Source organism: Cervus canadensis, chromosome 17 (assembly GCF_019320065.1).
Source record: "Cervus canadensis isolate Bull #8, Minnesota chromosome 17, ASM1932006v1, whole genome shotgun sequence".
In the NCBI taxonomy this organism is placed as follows: Eukaryota; Metazoa; Chordata; class Mammalia; order Artiodactyla; family Cervidae; genus Cervus; species Cervus canadensis.
Window position 1 is genome coordinate 23,009,101 of NC_057402.1, and position 26,983 is coordinate 23,036,083.

Here is a 26,983-nt window from a genome sequence, read left to right on the forward strand (position 1 = left end):
CCCCAACATTCGAATCATAGGAATTCCAGAAGAAGAAGACAAAAAGAAAGGCCATGAGAAAATACTCGAGGAGATAATAGCTGAAAACTTCCCTAAAATGGGGAAGGAAATAGCCACCCAAGTCCAAGAAACCCAGAGAGTCCCAAACAGGATAAACCCAGGGCGAAACACCCCAAGACACATATTAATCAAATTAACCAAGATCAAACACAAAGAACAAATATTAAAAGCAGCAAGGGAGAAACAACAAATAACACACAAAGGGATTCCCATAAGGATAACAGCTGATCTATCAATAGAAACCCTTCAGGCCAGAAGGGAATGGCAGGACGTACTGAAAGTAATGAAAGAGAATAACCTACAACCTAGATTACTGTATCCAGCAAGGATCTCATTCAGATATGAAGGAGAATTCAAAAGCTTTACAGATAAGCAAAAGCTGAGAGAATTCAGCACCACTAAGCCAGCTCTTCAACAAATGCTAAAGGATCTTCTCTAGACAGGAAATGCAGAAAGGTTGTATAAACGTGAACCCAAAACAACAAAGTAAATGGCAACGGGACCACACCTATCAATAATTACCCTAAATGTAAATGGGTTGAATGCCCCAACCAAAAGACAAAGATTGGCTGAATGGATACAAAAACAAGACCCCTATATATGCTGTCTACAAGAGACCCACCTCAAAGCAAGAGACACATACAGACTAAAAGTGAAGGGCTGGAAAAAAATATTTCATGCAAACGGAGACCAAAAGAAAGCAGGAGTCGCAATACTCATATCAGATAAAATAGACTTTCAAATAAAGGATGTGAAAAGAGACAAAGAAGGACACTATATAATGATCAAAGGATCAATCCAAGAAGAAGATATAACAATTATAAATATATATGCACCCAACATAGGAGCACCGCAATATGTACGGCAAACACTAACGAGTATGGAAGAGGAAATTAATAGTAACACAATAATAGTGGGAGACTTTAATACCCCACTCACAACTATGGATAGATCAACTAAACAGAAAATTAACAAGGAAACACAAACCTTAAATGACACAATGGACCAGCTAGACCTAATTGATATCTATAGGACATTTCACCCCAAAACAATCAACTTCACCTTTTTCTCAAGTGCACACGGAACCTTCTCCAGAATAGATCACATCCTGGGCCATAAATCTGGTCTTGGAAAATTCAAAAAAATTGAAATCATTCCAGTCATCTTTTCTGACCACAGTGCAGTAAGATTAGATCTCAATTACAGGAAAAAAATTGTTAAAAATTCAAACATATGGAGGCTAAATAACACGCTTCTGAATAACCAACAAATCATAGAAGAAATCAAAAAAGAAATCAAAATATGTATAGAAATGAATGAAAATGAAAACACAACAACCCAAAAACCTATGGGACACTGTAAAAGCAGTGCTAAGGGGAAGGTTCATAGCATTACAGGCTTACATCAAGAAACAAGAAAAAACCAAATAAATAACCTAACTCTACACCTAAAGCAATTAGAGAAGGAAGAAATGAAGAACCCCAGGGTTAGCAGAAGGAAAGAAATCTTAAAAATTAGGGCAGAAATAAATGCAAAAGAAACTAAAGAGACCATAGCAAAAATCAACAAAGCTAAAAGCTGGTTTTTTGAAAAAATAAACAAAATTGACAAGCCATTAGCAAGACTCATTAAGAAGCAAAGAGAGAAGAACCAAATTAACAAAATTAGAAATGAAAATGGAGAGATCACAACAGACAACACTGAAATACAAAGGATCATAAGAGACTACTACCAGCAGCTCTATGCCAATAAAATGGACAACTTGGATGAAATGGACAAATTCTTAGAAAAGTATAACTTTCCAAAACTGAACCAGGAAGAAATAGAAGATCTTAACAGACCCATCACAAGCAAGGAAATCGAAACTGTAATCAAAAATCTTCCAGCAAACAAAAGCCCAGGACCAGATGGCTTCACAGCTGAATTCTACCAAAAATTTAGAGAAGAGCTAACACCTATCTTACTCAAACTCTTCCAGAAAATTGCAGATGAAGGTAAGCTTCCAAACTCATTCTATGAGGCCACCATCACCCTAATTCCAAAACCAGACAAAGATGCCACAAAAAAGAAAACTACAGGCCAATATCACTGATGAACATAGATGCAAAAATCCTTAACAAAATTCTAGCAAACAGAATCCAACAACATATTAAAAAAATCATACACCATGACCAAGTGGGCTTTATCCCAGGAATGCAAGGATTCTTTAATATCCACAAATCAATCAATGTAATACACCACATTAACAAATTGAAAGATAAAAACCATATGATTATCTCAATAGATGCAGAGAAAGCCTTTGACAAAATTCAACACTCATTTATGATTAAAACTCTCCAAAAAGCAGGAATAGAAGGAACATACCTCAACATAATAAAAGCTATATATGACAAACCCACAGCAAGCATCACCCTCAATGGTGAAAAATTGAAAGCATTTCCCCTGAAATCAGGAACAAGACAAGGGTGCCCACTCTCACCACTACTATTCAACATAGTGTTGGAAGTTTTGGCCACAGCAATCAGAGCAGAAAAAGAAGTAAAAGGAATCCAGATAGGAAAAGAAGAAGTGAAACTCTCACTGTTTGCAGATGACATGATCCTCTACATAAAACCCTAAAGACTCTACCAGAAAATTACTAGAGCTAATCAATGAATATAGTAAAGTTGCAGGATATAAAATTAACACACAGAAATCCCTTGCATTCCTATATACTAACAATGAAAAAACAGAAAGAGAAATTAAGGAAACAATACCATTCACCATTGCAACAAAAAGAATAAAATACTTAGGAGTATATCTACCTAAAGAAACAAAAGACCTATACATAGAAAACTATAAAACACTGATGAAAGAAATCAAAGAGGACACAAACAGATGGAGAAACATACCGTGTTCATGGATTGGAAGAATCAATATTGTCAAAATGGCTATTCTACCCAAAGCAATCTATAGATTCAATGCAATCCCTATCAAGCTACCAACGGTATTTTTCACAGAACTAGACCAAAGAATTTCACAATTTGTATGGAAATACAAAAAACCTCGAATAGCCAAAGTAATCTTGAGAAAGAAGAATGGAACTGGAGGAATCAACCTGCCTGACTTCAGACTCTACTACAAAGCCACAGTCATCAAGACAGTATGGTACTGGCACAAAGACAGAAATATAGATCAATGGAACAGAATAGAAAGCCCAGAGATAAATCCACGAACCTATGGACACCTTATCTTTGACAAAGGAGGCAAGGATATACAATGGAAAAAAGACAACCTCTTTAACAAGTGGTGCTGGGAAAACTGGTCAACCACTTGTAAAAGAATGAAACTAGAACACTTTCTAACACCATACACAAAAATAAACTCAAAATGGATTAAAGATCTAAATGTAAGACCAGAAACTATAAAACTCCTAGAGGAGAACATAGGCAAAACACTCTCCGACATAAATCACAGCAAGATCCTCTATGACCCACCTCCCAGAATATTGGAAATAAAAGCAAAACTAAACAAATGGGACCTAATGAAACTTAAAAGCTTTTGCACTACAAAGGAAACTATAAGTAAGGTGAAAAGACAGCCCTCAGATTGGGAGAAAATAATAGCAAATGAAGAAACAGACAAAGGATTAATCTCAAAAATATACAAGCAACTCCTGCAGCTCAATTCCAGAAAAATAAATGACCCAATCAAAAAATGGGCCAAAGAACTAAACAGACATTTCTCCAAAGAAGACATACAGATGGCTAACAAACACATGAAAAGATGCTCAACATCACTCATTATCAGAGAAATGCAAATCAAAACCACAATGAGGTACCATTACACGCCAGTCAGGATGGCTGCTATCCAAAAGTCTACAAGCAATAAATGCTGGAGAGGGTGTGGAGAAAAGGGAACCCTCTTACACTGTTGGTGGGAAATGCAAACTAGTACAGCTACTATGGAGAACAGTGTGGAGATTTCTTAAAAAACTGGGAATTAGAACTGCCATATGACCAGCAATCCCACTTCTGGGCATACACACTGAGGAAACCAGATCTGAAAGAGACACGTGCACCCCAATGTTCATCGCAGCACTGTTTATAATAGCCAGGACATGGAAGCAACCTAGATGCCCATCAGCAGATGAATGGATAAGGAAGCTGTGGTACATATACACCATGGAATATTACTCAGCCATTAAAAAGAATTCATTTGAATCAGTCTAATGAGATGGATGAAACTGGAGCCCATTATACAGAGTGAAGTAAGCCAGAAAGATAAAGAACATTACAGCATACTAACACATATATATGGAATTTAGAAAGATGGTAACGATAACCCTATATGCAAAACAGAAAAAGAGACACAGAAATACAGAACAGACTTTTGAACTCTGTGGGAGAATGTGAGGGTGGGATATTTCAAAAGAACAGCATGTATACTATCTATGGTGAAACAGATCACCAGCCCAGGTGGGATGCATGAGACAAGTGCTCGGGCCTGGTGCACTGGGAAGACCCAGAGGAATCGGGTGGAGAGGGAGGTGGGAGGGGGGATCGGGATGGGGAATACGTGTAAATCTATGGCTGATTCATATCAATGTATGACAAAAAAAAAAAATATTGTAAAGTAATTAGCCTCCAACTAATAAAAATAAATGAAAAAAAAAAAAAAAGAAATGTGAAATAGACAAGAACTAGATCCTGTTTAGTAAGTTGTATGCTATCATGATGGACTGATTACATTCTGGACACTGGAAAGATTATGGATAGTTACAAATCTCAGAAGAATCATACCAAGCTTAGAATGGAAGATAGATTGGAGGCCAGTCTGGAGGCAAGGACACTAGCTAGGAAGTACCAGAAGGCGATAATAGGCACCTGATAGAGGAGAGTGGCAGTTGCAATGGAAATATAAGGGAGAAGACAGATTTATGAGCTCCTTTGATGGTAAAATCAAGTATTGATGATTAATCATATATGAGGAATGAGAAGGTGTCCCAAAGCTTTTCTTTTACAACCAAGTTAGTTGCCATTCACACATGAACAGGAGTGAAAATAAGTGCAAGTGTGGTGATTATGTCCAAGGAGGCTATATTAGGATTGGTAGAAATGAGGAGAGCATGCTTGTATGAATTTACTTTTAAGTGTCTTGAATTTGAGGTGCTTGTAGGTCATTCAGGAAGAACTGTTCAGAAGATACCTGATCGAGAAGTATGGAGCTTAAGAGAACAGTGTAGACTAGACCATGATATATTGTATTGGCTACTTAGACAAAGCTGAGTCCCAATACTGCTTCTGGTAATGAAACAATAGTTTGATTAGACTAAATCTCCTATGTATTAAAATTGTAAGTTCTAGGCAGAATACCACAAAAAAAAAATTGAAAATACTATTGAGTGACCAAAAGCAGAAAGAAATTAGAAACTTTAAAAATAAAAGTAGAACAACATTGAGTGAAATTTCTCTTTAACTGAGAGAACTCCTTAATCAGCAGAACTTTTGACAGCTAACACTCCGGCAGAAAGCTGCAGTATTAATGGTTTGAAGTGTCAGTATTCATCTATCTTTGGATAACAGGAATTTTATTTTTCTTAAGTAGGATAAATAGAAGCTATTTTCTTTTATTTAAGTCATTTGGATTCTGGCATGTCCTTTAGAAGAGGATTTATCTTTTACAAAGCTATAAATAATACGATCTCATTCTTTTTAAGATTTATTTATTTACTTATTTGACTGCGCTGGGACTTTCTCTAGTAGTGAGTCAGGGCAGGGGCTACTCTTTGTCATAGTGTGCAGGCTTCTCATTTCAGCAGCTTCTCGTTGCAGAGCACAGACTCTAGGGATACTGGCTCAGCAGTTATGGCTTGTGGGCTCAGAAATTGTGGTGCACAGGCTTAGCTGCTCTGCATCATGTGGAATCATCCCAGACCAGGGATGGAACCTGTGTCCCCTGCACTGGCAGGCGGATTCTTTTTTTTTTTTTTGGCAGGCAGATTCTTAACCACTGCACCACCAGGGAAGCCCAATGCAGTCCCATTTTGAGTGTGTAAGTGTAAGAGGAGAGGTTTATACATTAGACAGGTAGAAAAATGTCTCTGTATCTGAAATAATACAATTCCTGACTGGTCCTGATGGGTGATTTTTTTATTCCTTATATTTTTGTCAGTGAGAACTTGTTTTTACAGTGTACATATGTGTTACTTTTGTAGTCAAACAGGATATCTTGTATTTTGAGAGAATGTATAACAGAGGGACCTAGTACTTTTCAGTTTACATATTGAACTTACTGACTTGTCACAGCATTCTTAATTGATAAAGTATTAACTTGATATTTTGCTTCAGGAAAATGGGACCAATGTTGCTGATCATGTTCGAAATTCCACTTGGCCTAAAAATGGCACCTACCAAGATGTTCTTCATAATGCTCCTGAAGAAGCCACAGAACAAAACATACGAGCTGGTGCCCAGGCAGTTTTGCAGGTAGATCACTTTCTGTTTATTTTTATAAAATGAAATAAAAATCATTATTTCAAATACATATTTCACTATTTCAGTGTAATTTTTTAAGTACAATGAAATTACCACACACATTTATCAATTACTGTTATGCCCTATTAATGTTGTTTTTTCTTTAACCTTCCTATCATAATGTGTATTGATAAACGTTGCATTTTTTTTTCTAAACAGTTTTAAAATTTATATAAATTGTGTCATGGTATACTGTCATCAGCAACTTTTTACATTATCCATTATGTTTTCGAGATTTCTTGTTGATACATAGCCATTATGTTAATTCATTTAAAACTACTTTGTGGTATTACAATTTTGATTATTTTGCATTTAATCATTTTTCTGTTAATGGTCTTTGTGTGTATGTGTTGATGGTTTTTTAAGTTGTTTTTTTAAGATGGTTTCCAGTTTCTCAGTATTTCAGGTAATGCTGCATTGAATATTCTTATACATGTATTTTTGAGTACATGTTGGACAATTTGCCTAGGATAGGGAATAGAAGTGGAATTGCTGGGTTGTTGCATTTGTACGTTATCAGTTTTACTTAACTATTAATTGCCAAATTGTTCTTCAGCATGATTATATTTTATATTCCCTTAGTAGTGCTTATAAGTTCTTATTTCCTTGTCTCTTCTTCATAGCTTATATTGTCAGATTTTAATTTTTGCTACTCATGTGTATATGGAATATTATTCTTTTTAGTTTGTATTTCCCTGCTTTAATTTAATTTGCTTCTCCTTTATCACTACTGAAATAGAGCATCTTTTCTTGTGTATGAGTTGACGTATTAATATGTTTTTCCGTTATTCTTTTGGATTGTTTTTTTGTTACTGATTTTTAGTTCATTGTATTTATTCATTTTTTAAATCTTACTGTTCTGTTCTTGTCAAGGTCACATGTGACTTCTCCATTGTTAAATCACATGAAGTCTTTCAGTCCTAATTTTACCAGATATGTCAGCATTTTTACAGAGTAGATCATTCTTCTCTGTTAAAACCATTCTTCAAATGGCCTTCAGAATATCATACCCTCCTGTTTTTCTATTTTCTCCTAACTCACTGGCTACTTCTCAGGTTTTTGGTTTCTTTTTTGTTTTGTTTTGTTTTGTTTACTGATTTTTCAAAATATTTCTGAACTTTTCTTGCTGAAGTACCCAGGAACCAGTTCTTGGCTCTCTTTTCTGTGTAAACTTACTGATGTCTTATAGATCTTATCCATTCCTAGGGCTTTAAGTGTCATCTATACACTGCAACTTATACTTTTTATTTCTAGTCTGAGACTTATTATCTGAACTCTTAAGAGTCCTGAACTCAAATATTCAACTGCCAAGTTGGCATCTTTTTTTTTTTTTTTTATTAGTTGGAGGCTAATTACTTTACAATATTTCAGTGGGTTTTGTCATACATTGATATGAATCAGCCATAGATTTACACGTATTCCCCATCCCGATCCCCCCTCCCACCTCCCTCTCCACCCGATTCCTCTGGGTCTTCCCAGTGCACCAGGCCCGAGCACTTGTCTCATGCATCCCACCTGGGCTGGTGATCTGTTTCACCATAGATAGTATACATGCTGTTCTTTTGAAACATCCCACCCTCACATTCTCCCACAGAGTTCAAAAGTCTGTTCTGTATTTCTGTGTCTCTTTTTCTGTTTTGCATATAGGGTTATCGTTACCATCTTTCTAAATTCCATATATATGTGTTAGTATGCTGTAATGTTCTTTATCTTTCTGGCTTACTTCACTCTGTATAATGGGCTCCAGTTTCATCCATCTCATTAGGACTGGTTCAAATGAATTCTTTTTAACGGCTGAGTAATATTCCATGGTGTATATGTACCACAGCTTCCTTATCCATTCATCTGCTGATGGGCATCTAGGTTGCTTCCATGTCCTGGCTATTATAAACAGTGCTGCGATGAACATTGGGGTGCACGTGTCTCTTTCAGATCTGGTTTCCTCAGTGTGTATGCCCAGAAGTGGGATTGCTGGGTCATATGGCAGTTCTATTTCCAGTTTTTTAAGAAATCTCCACACTGTTTTCCATAGCGGCTGTACTAGTTTGCATTCCCACCAACAGTGTAAGAGGGTTCCCTTTTCTCCACACCCTCTCCAGCATTTATTGCTTGTAGACTTTTGGATAGCAGCCATCCTGACTGGCGTGTAATGGTACCTCATTGTGGTTTTGATTTGCATTTCTCTGATAATGAGTGATGTTGAGCATCTTTTCATGTGTTTGTTAGCCATCTGTATGTCTTCTTTGGAGAAATGTCTGTTTAGTTCTTTGGCCCATTTTTTGATTGGGTCATTTATTTTTCTGGAATTGAGCTGCAGGAGTTGCTTGTATATTTTTGAGATTAATCCTTTGTCTGTTTCTTCATTTGCTATTATTTTCTCCCAATCTGAGGGCTGTCTTTTCACCTTACTTATAGTTTCCTTTGTAGTGCAAAAGCTTTTAAGTTTCATTAGGTCCCATTTGTTTAGTTTTGCTTTTATTTCCAATATTCTGGGAGGTGGGTCATAGAGGATCTTGCTGTGATTTATGTCGGAGAGTGTTTTGCCTATGTTCTCCTCTAGGAGTTTTATAGTTTCTGGTCTTACATTTAGATCTTTAATCCATTTTGAGTTTATTTTTGTGTATGGTGTTAGAAAGTGTTCTAGTTTCATTCTTTTACAAGTGGTTGACCAGTTTTCCCAGCACCACTTGTTAAAGAGGTTGTCTTTTTTCCATTGTATATCCTTGCCTCCTTTGTCAAAGATAAGGTGTCCATAGGTTCGTGGATTTATCTCTGGGCTTTCTATTCTGTTCCATTGATCTATATTTCTGTCTTTGTGCCAGTACCATACTGTCTTGATGACTGTGGCTTTGTAGTAGAGTCTGAAGTCAGGCAGGTTGATTCCTCCAGTTCCATTCTTCTTTCTCAAGATTACTTTGGCTATTCGAGGTTTTTTGTATTTCCATACAAATTGTGAAATTCTTTGGTCTAGTTCTGTGAAAAATACCGTTGGTAGCTTGATAGGGATTGCATTGAATCTATAGATTGCTTTGGGTAGAATAGCCATTTTGACAATATTGATTCTTCCAATCCATGAACACGGTATGTTTCTCCATCTGTTTGTGTCCTCTTTGATTTCTTTCATCAGTGTTTTATAGTTTTCTATGTATAGGTCTTTTGTTTCTTTAGGTAGATATACTCCTAAGTATATTATTCTTTTTGTTGCAATGGTGAATGGTATTGTTTCCTTAATTTCTCTTTCTGTTTTTTCATTGTTAGTATATAGGAATGCAAGGGATTTCTGTGTGTTAATTTTATATCCTGCAACTTTACTATATTCATTGATTAGCTCTAGTAATTTTCTGGTAGAGTCTTTAGGGTTTTCTATGTAGAGGATCATGGCATCTGCAAACAGTGAGAGTTTCACTTCTTCTTTTCCTATCTGGATTCCTTTTACTTCTTTTTCTGCTCTGATTGCTGTGGCCAAAACTTCCAACACTATGTTGAATAGTAGTGGTGAGAGTGGGCACCCTTGTCTTGTTCCTGATTTCAGGGGAAATGCTTTCAATTTTTCACCATTGAGGGTGATGCTTGCTGTGGGTTTGTCATATATAGTTTTTATTATGTTGAGGTATGTTCCTTCTATTCCTGCTTTTTGGAGAGTTTTAATCATAAATGAGTGTTGAATTTTGTCAAAGGCTTTCTCTGCATCTATTGAGATAATCATATGGTTTTTATCTTTCAATTTGTTAATGTGTATTACATTGATTGATTTGCAGATATTAAAGAATCCTTGCATTCCTGGGATAAAGCCCACTTGGTCATGATGTATGATTTTTTGAATATGTTGTTGGATTCTGCTTGCTAGAATTTTGTTAAGGATTTTTGCATCTATGTTCATCAGTGATATTGGCCTGTAGTTTTCTTTTTTGTGGCATCTTTGTCTGGTTTTGGGATTCGGGTGATGGTGGCCTCATAGAATGAGTTTGGAAGCTTACCTTCATCTGCAATTTTCTGGAAGAGTTTGAGTAAGATAGGTGTTAGCTCTTCTCTAAATTTTTGGTAGAATTCAGCTGTGAAGCCATCTGTTCCTGGGCTGTTGTTTGCTGGAAGATTTTTGATTACAGTTTTGATTTCCTTGCTTGTGATGGGTCTGTTAAGATCTTCTATTTCTTCCTGGTTCAGTTTTGGAAAGTTATACTTTTCTAAGCATTTGTCCATTTCATCCAAGTTGTCCATTTTATTGGCATAGAGCTGCTGGTAGTAGTCTCTTATGATCCTTTGTATTTCAGTGTTGTCTGTTGTGATCTCTCCATTTTCATTTCTAATTTTGTTAATTTGGTTCAGTAACACAATAATAGTGGGAGACTTTAATACCCCACTCAGAACTATGGATAGATCAACTAAACAGAAAATTAACAAGGAAACACAAACCTTAAATGACACAATGGATCAGCTAGACCTAATTGATATCTATAGGACATTTCACCCCAAAACAATCAACTTCACCTTTTTCTCAAGTGCACACGGAACCTTCTCCAGAATAGATCACATCCTGGGCCATAAATCTGGTCTTGGAAAATTCAAAAAAATTGAAATCATTCCAGTCATCTTTTCTGACCACAGTGCAGTAAGATTAGATCTCAATTACAGGAAAAAAATTGTTAAAAATTCAAACATATGGAGGCTAAATAACACGCTTCTGAATAACCAACAAATCATAGAAGAAATCAAAAAAGAAATCAAAATATGTATAGAAATGAATGAAAATGAAAACACAACAACCCAAAACCTATGGGACACTGTAAAAGCAGTGCTAAGGGGAAGGTTCATAGCATTACAGGCTTACATCAAGAAACAAGAAAAAAACCAAATAAATAACCTAACTCTACACCTAAAGCAATTAGAGAAGGAAGAAATGAAGAACCCCAGGGTTAGCAGAAGGAAAGAAATCTTAAAAATCAGGGCAGAAATAAATGCAAAAGAAACTAAAGAGACCATAGCAAAAATCAACAAAGCTAAAAGTTGGTTTTTTGAAAAAATAAACAAAATTGACAAACCATTAGCAAGACTCATTAAGAAACAAAGTTGGCATCTTAACTTGACTATCTACTAGACATCTTAAATTTGACGTATCTAAAACTTGACATACTTGTTCAACAAACATGGTCTTCCTGCAGTTTTTCTCATTTCATTTGATGGCAGCTCTGTTTTCCAGTTGCCATTTGATTTCCTGTATTTCTTTTATATCTTATATCTAATTTGACAACAAATCCTGTCAACTTTCAGAATGTATATAGAATCTGACTACTGTTCAGCACTCACACTACCTCTTGTATTCAAGCCTCAATAATCTTTGATCTGGAATAGGCATTAAATTTCTAATTACTGTTCTTGCTTCTGGTCTTGCACCTTCCATCACCGTGGTATATTCTCAACCCGATAGCCAGAGGGATCCCATAAATCGGATCATGTCATTTTCCTGTTTTAAAGTCTCTGGTGACTTTTCATTATCACTGAGTTCTTCCCAGTGATCTGTCAAGCCTTTACATCATTGCTCCTCACAGAATGTGGTCCACAGGCTAGTGCCAACCCACAAGTAGTTACAAAATTGAGAGTGAAAGTTTAGAAACTTAAGTCATTTAATATCTCTTGATTCTGATGAGAAGTTTGGGTTTGTATTTTGCATGCTTCTTCTCATTTTCTTTTTCCTATTCATTTTTTAAAATTGTATTTTACAATAGGATTGGTCTGCAAAAGACTTGGGGGAAAACCTGTACCTCACCACTGGCAGTATAAGAAGCTCTGCTTCATGTGCTCCGTTTATTTCTCAACATACCTCCCACTGCTTTTCCCCTGCCTCACTTCACTCTGTACTTGGTATTCCTCATGTATGCTAGGCCGGCTTTCACCTCAGGTCATTTAAACTTGCTTTTCCTTTTCTTAGGAACATTTTTCTTCCAGGTTGGTACATAGTTGACCTTTTTCTTTTCTGTTTTAAGTCATCCTTATTTATGTTCATTTTTTGCTCCCTGTCACTTCCTTTGGTTACTGGGTTCCCCGGGACAATGAGATGATAGTGAGGAATCCTTGTCTTGTTCTTGAATATTGGCCACTACTTCCATATATTCAGGCTCAGGCAGAACTTTTCAAGCTCAATTGCTGTTAAAACATCTGCTGTAGTTCCTGATAAATGCTCTTTTTCAGATTAAGAAATTTTACCTTTTCTCTTAGTGTGGTAAATTTAAAAAAATGAGTAAGTGCTAAATGCTTTTCTTTATGCAATGTGATGAGTCTACCTTTTCACATTTTAATCTGTTGATAAGGTACATTATATTATTAAACTTTGCTCATGTCAAGGCATTCTTACATTTCTGAGGTAATTATTACTTGGTCATAAAGTATTATATTTTGCTTAAGTTGAATTGCTACTTTTTTGAAGATTTTCGTCTGTATGTTCTGAAGTATCTCTTACTTTTCTTATATAGTCCTTATGTGTTTTTGATAACTGGGTTATAGTTTTATAAAAATAAATTTGGCAGTTTTTCTTTCTTTTTTTGTTTCTGAAACACTTTATGTCAAATAGGGATCATTTTCTGGGAAAACTGGACAAAACTCTGCCTGTAAAGCAGCATAGGCCTGGCGTTTAGGGATGGATCAGGGATACCTTGATTAGCAGTTCCCTGTCTTTGTATTGTACCTCTTTTCTATTTTTTCTTGAGTCAGTTTTGGCAGTTTATGTTTTATCTACAAAATATAATCCATTTTATTAAATTTTCAGTTTTATTGGCATAAAGTTTTTCACTAAACCATCATTTTAAAATTCTCCACTGGGTATGTAGGTACATCCTTATTTAATTTCTAATGTTATTTGTGCTTCTCTTAAGCTTTTCTTAGTCAGTGTTGGTAGACCTACAGAGTCAGCTGTTTTCACGATGTTAAAGTTAGCTTAAGTGTTCTTTGCTCACATGATTTTACAACTATATTCTGTTAGAGTTCATCCAGGGAATTTAAATCAGATTTGTGGGTATGGAAGATGTAAATGTCCTTGATTCACAGTAGATGTAATGTTCTATTCCTCCAAAGTGTTTTGAGAACCTTTGCACTTACCTGTCACTAATATAACAACTTTGTCCTCTATAACAAAGTATAATTAATGATATTATAATAAATTTAATTAAAGATACATATTGATGGATCCTGATTAGTAGTACTGTAATATGCAGCCTGTTATTAACAAAACAGATATGCACACAAAATCAATAAACATGAAAAAAGAAAACAGATGATTTTGAACACTTCATTCAGAAAGTTCACCTTGATTGAGGTATCTATCATCTTGATTGAGGTATCTATCCTCTTTTATCCTAAACTGTTTTTACTTTTTTATTGTTCTTTCCATTTTGTGACAGCAGTAAGGTTATTATGTTAAAGCCTCACTTTTAAAACTTGCTGTTTTTCACTTGGTTTATTTTTTCAGTGCCTGCTAGTAACCGTATATTTGTCTAGATAAACATAAAAATAGATTTAATGAACTTAAATTTCCCATATCAAGCTGGTGGTAGAAGCAGGATTAGAATTAACCTACAGTCTAATGCTTTTAAGTTTGTTGTAGATCACTTAGCAATTTGATTTTTTTCCCTTTAAATTTTGTAACAAGCAGCTTATGATTTCTTTTATCTTAGGTGTTTATTATAAACTCTTCAAACATATTTCTTCTTGAGCCTGCAAATGAGATAAAAAGTCTTCTGGATGAGCACACAGATATGTGTAAACGAATTCTTAACATATATCGGTTCATGGTTGTACAAGTATCAATGGACAAAAAGACTTGGTAAAAAAATGCTTTTTTTTTTATAGTGTATATGCACATAGTAAATTCTAGAGGAATAGTGTCTCAATAGGGCTGGTAACAGTATTGTACAGGCTTTCATTATTGAATGAATGAATGACTATAACATTTTAGGTAATAATCATGATGGCAACAATGGTCTCCTTCACTTTATCTCAAACATCTTTGATCAAACTTTACAAGATCCCTTTGTTTATCTTTCTAAGGTGGGCATTTGATGGCCTCCCCAGGAGTGAATACTGGCATGCATGTATGAATAAATGAATTTATGTATGTTTGAATGAATGATTGAATAAATGTTTGAGTGTATGAATGCCTGATTCCTGAACCTGATATTCAAGGCCTTGTACAGTCAGGCTCCTGACTACTTTTTAGCCCTTTCTCAAGCCTAAATTCTGTCCTGCAGGATGCATTCCTACCTGCCAACTTTATCAAATTGCTCTCTTTTAAGCAATCTGTAATTTTCTTGAGAGAATCTAATTCCTGTCATCTTTTCCTGTTGTTACCATAACTATCCTTAGAGTCTACCTTCCTTTCCTGACATGTTCTTCCTCTTTCCGTTCTCTTCCTTTCATTCTGTGTTTTTACCTTTGTCGTTTTGTGGTTTTGCAGTCACTGTCATGTCTGACTCTTTGCAAACCCCTGGATTGCAGCATGCCAGGCTTCCTTGTCCTTCACCATCTCCTGGAGTTAGCTCAAATTATGTCCGTCCAGTTGGTGATGGACATTTATACAAGTAATTTAGGAACTAAGACAATTTTGACAAGATCTACAACAGAGATGAGGATGAGATGGTTAAATAGCATCATCTATGTTGCAGATCTTTTCAAAATTGTCTTAGTTCCTAAATTACTTGTATACATGTATGTTTACCTCACTGAATTAAGATGCTCTACAAGATATATACTAATTGTCTTGTCTTTATATTTCCTACATTTCTTAGCACAGTATCATTTATTATGGATACTCTATAAAAATTTAATTGAAAGAAAAAAAGGACTTTTAGAGAGATGAGAAGAGCAGTTCTTCAGTTTTTGTAAAGATACTTGTTCATTGTAAAATTCAAACAAAGAAAAGTTTTAGAAAGAAAATAAAAGTTTCCCAGAAGCTCATTCTCTATAGGTAATCATTGTTTGTCCTTTGGTGAACGTTTGGTTCACCAAACCACATAGAGTCACATAGTGTTATGCCATATGTATGTACCAAACCTTAACTAACCTCTTGCTGGACATGTAGTTACTTATTTTGTTGTTGGAGGAGAGAAGGACAGTGAACATCCTTACTATGTATATAATTTTCCTCTTTTGACTCATTCTTTAAAAGTGGGAGTACTCAGTAAAAGAATATGCCTAGTTTGTTTTGTTACATATAGGAAAATAGTTTTATTTTTAAAAAACTTTTTATTATCCATATTGATATAGTTAGAAGTAGTTACTGTTATTAACTTATTTGGAGCACTTTTCTGTTGTCACATCTTTTTAATCTTTTTACATCTAATTTTTTCTTAATCCTTGTAGCACCCCATGAGGTAGATAATTTCTTTGTGCCTAAGAATCACCATGTAAAATTAAGTAATTTATCTTTGTTTTGAACTGTGGTTCTTCTGACTTCAGAGCCCAAGTTATTGTCCACCAATAACTTTTACTTTGAACCATTCTTTGGTAGTCCCTCCCCTTTTTTTCTTTTCATACGCTTTGAATCAATGGTCTTGAGCCAGCTTAAAGTGAGAGACTTCTGTGTGGAACACAACTTTAAATTTTTGTAGGTTCCCTTGAAGTCATAGCTTTATGAAAGATTACTCACATATTTACATTGAATTTGCAAGACCTTATAATTAAAATCATTATTGTATTATAAAGTGAAAAGTTATCTAATAATATATGAGTGAATTGGAGTTTGACCACAAATTAGAAAGTTTTACTTGGAAAATCCATTATTTATTGAATGTGTAGTTGACTTTAAATGGCTTTTTGTTTCATATAGTGAAACTGGAAGCCTAAAGGTTACAAATACATTACCTCTGATTTTTACTTCATGAGCTGAATACATATATTTGTTTAGTTAATAAGTTCAGATATTGTTTGTTGAGGGATACTTTTATATTTAATTCTGCCCTCACTTCCCAGAAAACCATGATACCTACATCTGGGATCTCTTGCTGCCTCTGGCACATTTCTCACGTGGACTGTCCCACATATTGCTATGCCTGGAATGGGCCTGCAGACAAGCCAAAGAAGAGGAAGCTGTGATAGAGACTTGGGCTATTAGTCTGTCTATATACCTGCCCGAAATCCCCTTTGTCAGGTTGTTTTTTTTTTTTTGGCATGTAGTTGAGTCAGTTTTTGAATTACCAGGTGCAACAAGGTAGTTTTATGGTCTTAAGCATTAAGGAAAGAGAGGCATGGTAAGGATAATATAATAGGATTGGGTGACTTGCGGTACACATCGAGGATAAACAGTTGAAAGATGACCAAACTAGAAAGGACAGAAGGGAGTAATGATCCTTGCTTTCTCATCAGGCTCACTGTGCTCTTTTAGTCTTAAAAGTCGGAGAAGGCACCCCACTCCAGTACTCTTGCCTGGAAAATCCCATGGATGGAGGAGCCTGGTAGGCTGCTGTCCATGGGGTCGCGAAGAGTCAGACACGACTGAGCGACTTCACTTTCACTTTTCACTGTCATGTATTGGAGAAGGAAATGGCAACCCACTCCAGTGTTCTTGCCTGAAGAATCCCAGGGACGGCGGAGCCTGGTGGGCTGCCGTCTATGGGGTCGCACAGAGTCAGACACGACTGAAGTGACTTAGCAGCAGCAGCAGTCTTAAAGTAGCATGCAGTTTTTTAAATTGAACCTGGTACAATTCTAGATATGTAGTTTCTCCGTGTTGTAAAGATGAATGAGGTAGACAGGCATCAAGGTAGAACTGTATTGTAAAGACAAATGAGTGTTCTTCAGACAGCTCCATAAGGTCACTGCTTGATTTGTGGGGTGGGGGGATGGGAGCAGTCTCTGTATTCTCACCCCTAACTCATCAGCTTTTGTACAAATTTTTATTTGATGGAGAGATATTATGGCTGAAAAATGGCTGGTGTAGATTTGGAAAATGAAAATTTATATTTTAATATTTAAAGAGTTCTGAAAATTTGAAAGATATTTGAATTATTGAAAGATAATACCATTTTTATAGCAAATATTAATTTCAAAGTTATTCATTAACCAAAAGCAAATATATGCAAGAAGGAAAAATTAATTAATTTTTTTACTTTAAGGGAACAGATGCTGCTTGTGTTGCTCAGAGTCACGGAGTCTGTACTGAAGATGCCATCACAAGCTTTTCTGCAGTTCCAGGGGAAAAAAAATATGACTTTGGCAGGTCGACTTGCAGGACCACTTTTCCAGGCAATAAAAATAAATAAATAAATAGATAAATGGGTGGATAGATATGTAATTTTTCTTAAGATTCATTGAGCCCTGAACTTGTTTCCTGGGGAAAAAAGCTTTAAATCAGAAATCATATTATAGGAGCTTTTGTAGAGCCAAATAAAAGTTGTGTATCTAAGTAGTATGTTTGCCATACATACAAACTAACAGCCTAGCAGAATAGATGAAATTCAGGCCTATGAAAAAAGTGTTAAACTGATGACATTTACTTTATCTTTTGTGGGGTACACTTTCATATGATTGCAGAAAGCTGCCAGATGTTTTTGTGGTAATGATTTAATTGTTTGCTTTATGAGTTTCCAAGTCTCTGGCATTGTTAGAAAAACAAAACTTCGTTTTAAGTTGTTCTGTAGTTAAAAAAAAGTAAATCAAGATTCTTTCCCATCACGGTATACTGTAAGACTTTATTCTCTTCACATCTTCATTTGAATTATCAGTAGTAATTGATTATATAGGAATTACATGTTGTGTTTTCCAACCGAAGGATAGAGTACTGACTTTACATGTGTAGTATATTATTTGGGAAACAGAAAGCAAAATAATGTGTTTTTAAAGACAAGACATTAAATATAAACACGTGGATAAAATGGCTCTTAATGTCAAGGATAAAAACGATCTCAGATCTAATTCTTGGCCATTTAGTGTAGTGTTTCAATTTAATATTTTTTCCCAGATAGTGCTAGTTTACCTAAAATTCTGTGCTGATAGTGAATAAATCTTTCAAATCAGCTACATTTATTATTTAAATTCCTCTTGACTTCATTAGTCTTTTATTCCCCCCCTCATCATTAGAACTAACCCAGTGGTGAGTGCTATTTTGGATGATACAATTTTGCTTGCTATATGGAATAATTTCTTCTCTGAATGGAATGGAAAGTACTAGTTATTACTGTTTTATGTCATAAACTCTGCTTATTTTTATCTTTATGTTTAATGTTAAACTTATGTAAAATTTGTTAACACTTTTAAAACACTTATTTTGTGACTGTTTCTTCAGTAGGATTTTATCTCCAGTAGAATTCTACGAAGTCTCAAGGGTATAGTCTGATCAGTAATTTCTGCCCTTTTATAAATAAGTTTTTTATTCTATGATTGAATTTGTACAGAACACCTTTAATTCCACTGGTGTCTTTAAAATCAAATTTAAATTTTTTTTAAAAAAAAATTTTTTTTTAAATTTTTTATTTTTATTATTTTTTTTTTCCAGTGGGTTTTGTCATACATTGATATGAATCAGCCATGGATTTACATGTATTCCCAATCCCGATCCCCCCTCCCACCTCCCTCTCCACCCGATTCCTCTAGTTTACATACAAATTTTCAGAAACATGTATCAGTAAGTTAAATACATTTCTAGTAACTTTTTCTTTTAGAGTATTCAAATTGTGTAGTTAGTGATTCCAATCTTTTTTTGAGAATGTTAGTAGTTAGTTCAGTAACTACTAATTACTCAGTTATTTCAATCTGTAATGTGGAGACTTACCTCTTTTTGAACAATGTGTACTTAACATTAATGTAACGTACCATGAAGGGTAGTTAAACTTTAGGGAGATTTCTTTTCAGTTTTGGTAACTTGTCCTAATGTTAGAATGTTGGAAATTGGCAGCTGTTGAAATTTGGAGTAGACGCTAATGAGTGCATGTGTTACTTTTATAAGTATTATGTACCAAGAAAGGATATCATGGATATTATGTGATGTAAAGTTCTACTGGTTTGGGGATAATTTTTTAATAATTGATTTTGAACATATTTCATTATTATTATTTCTGATTATTTGTCTTTATAGACTCTTATAGTTGCCTGGATTAAAGCAAATCTAAATGTGTACATCTCTCGAGAACTTTGGGATGACTTACTCTCAGTATTGTCATCGTTGACCTATTGGGAAGAGTTAGCCACTGAATGGTCGCTGACTATGGAGACACTAACTAAAGTTTTAGCTAGAAATTTATATAGTTTGGATCTCAGTGATTTACCACTGGATAAGCTGAGTGAACAGAAACAAAAAAAGCACAAAGGGAAAGGTAAGAGTTGTTCACAGAGATGCTTCATATAAATTTGTTTAAATAATTTGGTCTGGGAGTATCAAGCCAGGGGGAGGAGTGAAGGTGAAAGTCATAATTTCTCTTAATTATTCCCTCCTTAATTTACCCTGAAGGTTAAAAATTTTCAACAGTGAAACATGTACTTACCTTGTAACTGTTATTGAAGAGCCTTAAATTCAGTGGTTCTGTGCATATCTAATAAAGTTAAGTAGTTCAGAATCTTAAATATTTTATTTTTAGCAATTAACCAAACTGAAAAATTATAAAACACTCTTCCTTCTTATCATACACATATTTTTATGAAAACTTAGAAGGTGATTTCATGTTACTGTATTTGAAAAGAAGTACTTGAGAAATTCCTTTGAAAGCATTTCCTTAGTTTTAACTAAAACCAAACATTCCCTGACTATGGATTATATATCTGTCTAATGTTAAAAAGCTGGAGAGGGACAGTAACATAGTGATTATATCAAAGAAACATGTCTTTATAATACTGGTAATAGTGCTTTATCACTAAAGTCATGTCTGACTCTTGTGACCCCATGGATGTAGCCTCCCAGGCTCCCCTGTCCATGGGATTTTTTTAGGCAAGAATACTGGAGCGGGTTGCCATTTCCTTTTCCAGGGGATTTTCCTGACCCAGGGATTGAACCTGGGTCTCCTGCATTGCAGGCAGATTCCTTACCTACTCAGCCACCAGGGAAGACTTGTATAATATTGAGTTTGCTAAGATTTTTTGTTATTAATAATTAGTTGCTATCTAGAGATTACACGAGTCACATTTCATACTTAACAGCCCAGAGTGGTAAGTATGTCAGCAAACTACTTTTTCCTGGACTGTTTATTTTCTAAGTGGCTATTATTGGCAGGTAAAGATAGAGTAACTTCCTTCACAGGATGGATTTTGGTTAGTTCATTTTCTATCCTTTTTTGGTTGTCCAAATGTTTCACTTCTATATGAAACAAGTGGGTGGCAGAGGATTTATTATCGCTTATTGTTGATGGTGTATTTTTTAAAATGTGCCTCACTTTTGGAATGTGACTTTTACACAATAAACTTCAGTAAACCCTTTCAGTACACAAGCATGTTATTTAGTTACTTTATGAGTAAACCTAAGAATCTGAGGCAGAATGGCATACATAATTTGATGCAGTTATTGATGAGGTAACAGTGCACTGAGATTGAACATCTGCATTTCTAGGAGTGGGACACGAATTTCAGAAAGTTTCAGTTGACAAGTCATTTTCTAGAGGATGGAGTCGTGATCAGCCTGGCCAAGCCCCAATGAGGCAGAGAAGTGCAACAACCACTGGTTCCCCAGGCACAGAAAAGGCAAGGAGTATAGTACGGCAAAAAACTGTTGGTATGTACTTTTTAAAATCATGAGAATTGTATGCAGCCATACGTTTATAGTTCTTAGTAACAATGTATGTAAACACACAGTTTTCCTATCAGTTGTTTTTTTGTTGTTAAATGAAAAACTGTAGCAAAATTTTTTTCAGGAATACTTGGAGTCTGATGACATACTGTGTTATTCCTTTATGCTAGTAAGATGTATCTTACATTACTGTTTTTATGTAGTTTATTTTACCATTGATGTCAATAATTTAAAATTGTTATTTTACAGAATTGAGAAGTAGAACTCTGGTTCACTCTACAGAACTCATGCATTAACTGATGCAGTTTCTAATAAACATGAAAAATAGGGTAGCTTATTTTCAGTGCTACAATTATGTAATTATATTGGCTGCACAGACTTCCAGTGAGGAATTAACGTTTTCTTTTTATAGGCAACTGAGGCTAAGGTAGAGTATATTGCTAGGTTCCTTGCTGCCTTTAACAGGTAGGGAAGACATTTCTAGTCTTGGAAATATCAACAGAGGTCAATGATGGAAAGAATTTCTGGATGTGGGATCACTCGCATACTGTGAACCTGGTTACCATCTCACTTCTTTACCTCTCAGATTTAAAACTTGGCCTTCATCATAGTAGAAAGAGTGCTGCAGTGAAAAGCAAGAGGACTTTGTCCTCATCTCTTCCACTCTCATCACTAAGTAGCCAGATAACCTTGAATAATTTACTGAACTTTCTAGGCTTGATTTACTTCATCTGTGTAGTTGGAATGACAATATCTCACATGCCTGAAACAAAAATTGCTTGAAGTTACTTTAGGCTTTACAATCTGTGATTCTATGAAAGTGGAATTTTTTTGTGGGAATATATCTATATTTTATAGAGTCAATGAAAAATACTTATTTTAAATAAATTTAAAGTTGTTGTAGGATACGTCTCTATAAAATGAGGTGTTCTAAAGTGTTAAGAATTAGAGTTCTAAAGGAAGAAACAAGTAGAGAATAGGGAAATTAAAGGGTTTAAAAGAATTTAAAATGTTTAGTTTAAAATTGTTCAAAAGAATACTTTCACAGTTGTCTCCTGCCTGTAAAATAACTATAGAATTATACTGATGTATGTCAAGCAAGAAGAGTAAGAAATTATACAAGGAAAAAGGATATTGGATAAACATTAATATAATACTTAGACACTTTGGTATAGAATTATATTTTGAAATTTTTAATGGAACATGTTGATTACATCTGAAATGCCTTTCTTCATTTTATGTTAAGGTCACATGTATAGAAAATATTTCTGTATTGGTTAAGAAGGAATTCTTCTAAGTTTAAAATTTTACTTTATTTTACTTAAAAATAGAATATTTTTTAAAGGTTATATATATTTTTCTGATTATAGAGGTAATTTATGCTTAATGTGAAAGATAAAAGTTTAAGGAAGCACAAAAACATCTTAGGTGTCTAATGAGAAGAAATCATGGCTAACATGATGGCATATTTCTAATCTTTACAAAAGCATATAATGATTAAAATACTCATCTTAAGTGCATGCCTGACTATAATTACTTTGTAATACCTCTGTCAAAATCTTATCTGGCTTGTTCATTGGACTGACCAATCAAAAGTTTAATGCATAAAAAATTTTGTTTAGAAAGGTGCTTACATAAAGTTAGAAAGTACTAAAAGGGGCAACACATTAGATTAGGATATTCTTTAGACATATATTTTCTTAAATTTTTAATTTTTTAGGGAATGTACATAGTTAAAAATTCAAACTGTGATAAAGCATATATGTGTTCTAATAAGTCATTCCTGCATCACTGCTCCTCACCCACCCAGGTCACCTCACTAGAAATAACTGCTATTACTAGTTTTTGAAGATGTTTCTAAAACTGTGCATATAGTATAATGTATGCATGGCTTTTAGTCATTCAAATGAAAAATACTTGTACTCACAGTGGAAGCTTTGTTGTAAGCATTGAGGATACATGTGAGAACAAACTTAATACATTGAAGCTGACAATTCTTGCGTCAGGGGAGACACAATCAGATAAACCAAACATCAGGCAGTATTACATGCTGTGAAGAAAAGTAAAACAGGGTAAGGGGGAAGAGTATAAGGATAGAGAAATGGGACTGTGTTAGATAGGGAGGTCAGTGAAGACCTGTCTAATCATACAAGAAGAGAGACCTGAATAAACTGAAAGGAACCATCTAGGGAAAAAGTGTTCCAGGCAGAAGGAAAAGAATAAAAGCCGTAGTCTTAAGAGTGTGCTTTTATTTAAGGAAGAGTAAAGAGGCCAGAGTGAGTGAAGTGTAGAGTAAGAAAGACAAGAGTGCAAGGAGATGAAGTCAAGCTGTAATGCTATACCTTAATGATTATTGCATGTCAGAAAATGTCCAACACCTTGCATCAGATGTACGTTACATGACAGTACCATAATTTAACTTGTATCCTGAAGATGAACTTTCACTTTATTTCAGTTTTGTGGTGTTAAAAATGACACAGAATATAGTTATGAATAGTTCTGTAACTTGAGCTTGTATGCGGATATGTCTGTAGGTTTAGTCTATAGTATTTGAAATTAAATTGCCCTTAAAACAATGAAATACTACATATCTATCAGAAATGTTGAAATCCAGAACATTTATAACCCCAAATGCTGACAAGGATATGGAGCAACAGTAATTCTCATTGGTTGTGGGACTGCGAAATGGTACTGCCACTTTGGAAGATGATTTCGTAGTTTAGAAAAGTAAACATATTCTTACTGTAGACTCAAACCACCTTTGGCATTTATCCAGGTAAGTTGGAAACATATGTCCACACAAACATTGGCACGCAAATATCTGTAGCAGCTTTATTCGTAAACTTGGAACTTATGCCAAAACTTGGAATCAACCAAGATATTCTTAAATAAGTGAATAATTTAACAAACGGTGGTACATCTATACAGTGGAATATTATTCTTTGAAAAGGTACAGTGAGCTATCAGGACATGAAAAAATTATGGAAGAGCTCCGAATGCTATTGCTAAGTGAAAGAAACCAATCTGAAAATGTTACATATACAGCGATTGCAACTATATGATATTCTGAAGAAGGGAAAACTGAAGAGACAATAAAAAGACTGCTGATTGCCAAGGAGTGGAAAGCAGGGCCACGAGGAGGGAGGAATAGGTGGAGCACAGAGGGTTTAAATAGAGCAGTGAAACTATTCTGTATGATACTATGATTCTGTATGCATGTTATACATTTGTTAGAAGCCTGTAGAATGTACAGCACAAAGAGTGATCCCTAATGTAAACTATAGACTTTTGTTAATAACACTATGCTTTGAAGCTTAGAAGCCAGGCAGTAACTTCTCTAGTTATGAAAGTCCTTGATGGCTTCTTCCAGTAGAAGCTGTTATGTCCACATTGAAAGTCTGTTGTATAATGTAGCTACCTTTGTTAATGATTTTAGTTAGATCTTCTGGATAGCTTACTGCAGCTTCTGCTTCACCACTTGCTGCTTCCTATGTACTTTTATGCTATGAAGGTGGCTTCTTTCCTTACATCTCATGAATCAACTCTGCTAGCTTCAAACTTCTGCAGCATCTTCACCTCTCTCAGCCTTCTTAGAATTAAAGCGAGTTAGGGCCTTACTCTGGATTAGGGTTTCGCTTAAAGGAATGTTGTGGCTGGTTTGATATTTCCAAATAACTTTCTCTTTACCAGCAATTAGACTGTGTTGCTCTCTTATCGTTTGTCTCTGCAGTCTTAATTTTCTCCAAGAATTTTTCGTTTGCATTTACAATTTGACAGTTGGGGGCAAGCAGTCTAGCTCTTGGCCTATATTGACTGTTTACATGTCTTCCTCACTAAACTTAATCATTTCTATTAATAGCATTTGATTTAAAGTGAGAAATGTGTGACACTTCCTTTCACTTGAACACTTAAGAGATCATTGTAGGGTAATTCATTGAAGTTGGGCCAGTTTCAGTGGCTTTACAGAGATTCTGTGATAATAAGCTTTAAATTAGTAAATCCCCCCAAATCCCCGTAGCTAATTCATTGTAAGTTATTTTCTATAGTGTAGATTGCACATCTTTGAGGCACTTAACAGATTTCCAGGTAAACATAAAGATAGTAACAGATGGAGGGGTGTCTTTTTGAAGAATTCATTCAGGATCATAGCACACAAACTTACATCATAGTGATTATGGGGAAAGTTCCAAGGGAAATGCCCAAGCTCTTGCTTCAAGTTGGCGGTAGAAAAGAAGGAAAAGAAGGAATTGTTATTTCCAAGGAATTACCTAACCCAACGGGGAAAACATCAAGAAAGCTTGTAATTCATCTGTGGAATCGAGAATTTGATTCAATTTGGTTCTAAAATATATCTTTTTAATCACATCTGATTATCACTGTAGATGGTCTTTTACCTTTTGTGTTGATAAGCAGCACTTTAGGTTTTACCTTTGTGTTTATATCTTTGTTCTAACAAGTTTTAAGGAATGATTATCTTGAAGTCAACATAACTTTTATTTCAAATTGGATCATAAAATAGTTGGCCACTTTCACAAGAGGGAGAGGAAGCCAGCAGAAAAACATGATTAGGGTCAGACTCTTTTCATTTTGTATATGGTTCCCATTTTAAAATACGCTTAACCTTTAGTATACTACATGGGAAGTCATACACTGAAGGCACATTGTTGCCTTTTCTTAACATATTGCAACCTTCCACATTTTGCTACACATAAACTTATAGAAAAGCTACTCTTAAAGAATCCGTTATTTTTCCAACATTAATAAATTTGGGGAATAGGGACTCTTAGATTATTCTTTTCCAGTGATAAACTCTATTGCATACATCTAGTTTTTGGTTAGTAATTTTTTTGGTTTTCTCTTCTATATGTTCACAATGAACACTTTAGTTTTTTTCAAATGATTTTGCTGTGCTATCCAAATATAGGTACTCAGTCAGTAAAGATTTGTTGAGCTCATATGTGCCAGACACTGGAGATATAAGGATAAGAAGATACAGTTTTTGCCTTTGCAAAACGGGTAGGCCTATAAAACGTACAGTCCACTCAAAATAGATCATAAGCTTTGTGAAAAAGAGGAATTCTTGTTTGTTTTGGTAACTGCTGTATTGCTAGTAAATTAATTATGTGCGAAAGTCTTAAAACTTCACAGATGAGGTGACATTTTATATATGAAGGAGTGTCAAGAAGAAAAGAAGACCAAGTATATTATGAACCCATAAGGCCATGTTGTGAAAGAGCATGGAATTTTCAAGAAATGGTATAAAATTCTGTATGGCAGTAGCATGGAATAACAGTAGGGAGGAGATGAAGTTTCAGTGGATATTGTGGTTGGATTGCAAAGGCCCTGATACACTTAAGGGATTTAGGGATTTAGGCATTGGGGAACCAGCTGTTTCTAATAATCAGGAAAACCTAATATTTTTGAAATGATGGTAACATTCAAATATATATGTGTATATGTATTATTAATGTCACCATTACACTGGATTTTATGCAATATTGTTTCTTTTAAAATCTTCATACCTTCATTTATTCAAGAATCTCTAAATGTTAAAAAGTACTTGAGTTAAAAACTTGACTATTATTTATTTCTAAGTGTGTCAAAATTTGCCTTTAATTTTGCGAACTGGTTACTTTTCCTTTAAGAAAATACCAAATACAACTAAATACAAATGAAAAAAATTTTTAATTTAATCTTTTAAGTTTTAATGTAA

The 26,983-nt window shown here is 34.8% G+C and overlaps 1 protein-coding gene across 9 annotated transcripts in view; it reads left to right on the top strand.

The window, feature by feature from the left end:
- Positions 1 to 26,983, top strand: part of RALGAPA1 (Ral GTPase activating protein catalytic subunit alpha 1) — a 212,502-nt gene that overhangs the window by 67,991 nt on the left and 117,528 nt on the right. For all 9 annotated transcript variants that reach the window (XM_043489272.1, XM_043489274.1, XM_043489277.1 and 6 more), the window contains 5 exons: positions 6,390 to 6,527; positions 14,240 to 14,388; positions 17,675 to 17,804; positions 19,633 to 19,870; positions 21,094 to 21,255. In XM_043489272.1, the coding sequence (XP_043345207.1) occupies positions 6,390 to 6,527; positions 14,240 to 14,388; positions 17,675 to 17,804; positions 19,633 to 19,870; positions 21,094 to 21,255 (817 nt within the window). The remainder of the gene's footprint in view (positions 1 to 6,389; positions 6,528 to 14,239; positions 14,389 to 17,674; positions 17,805 to 19,632; positions 19,871 to 21,093; positions 21,256 to 26,983) is intronic.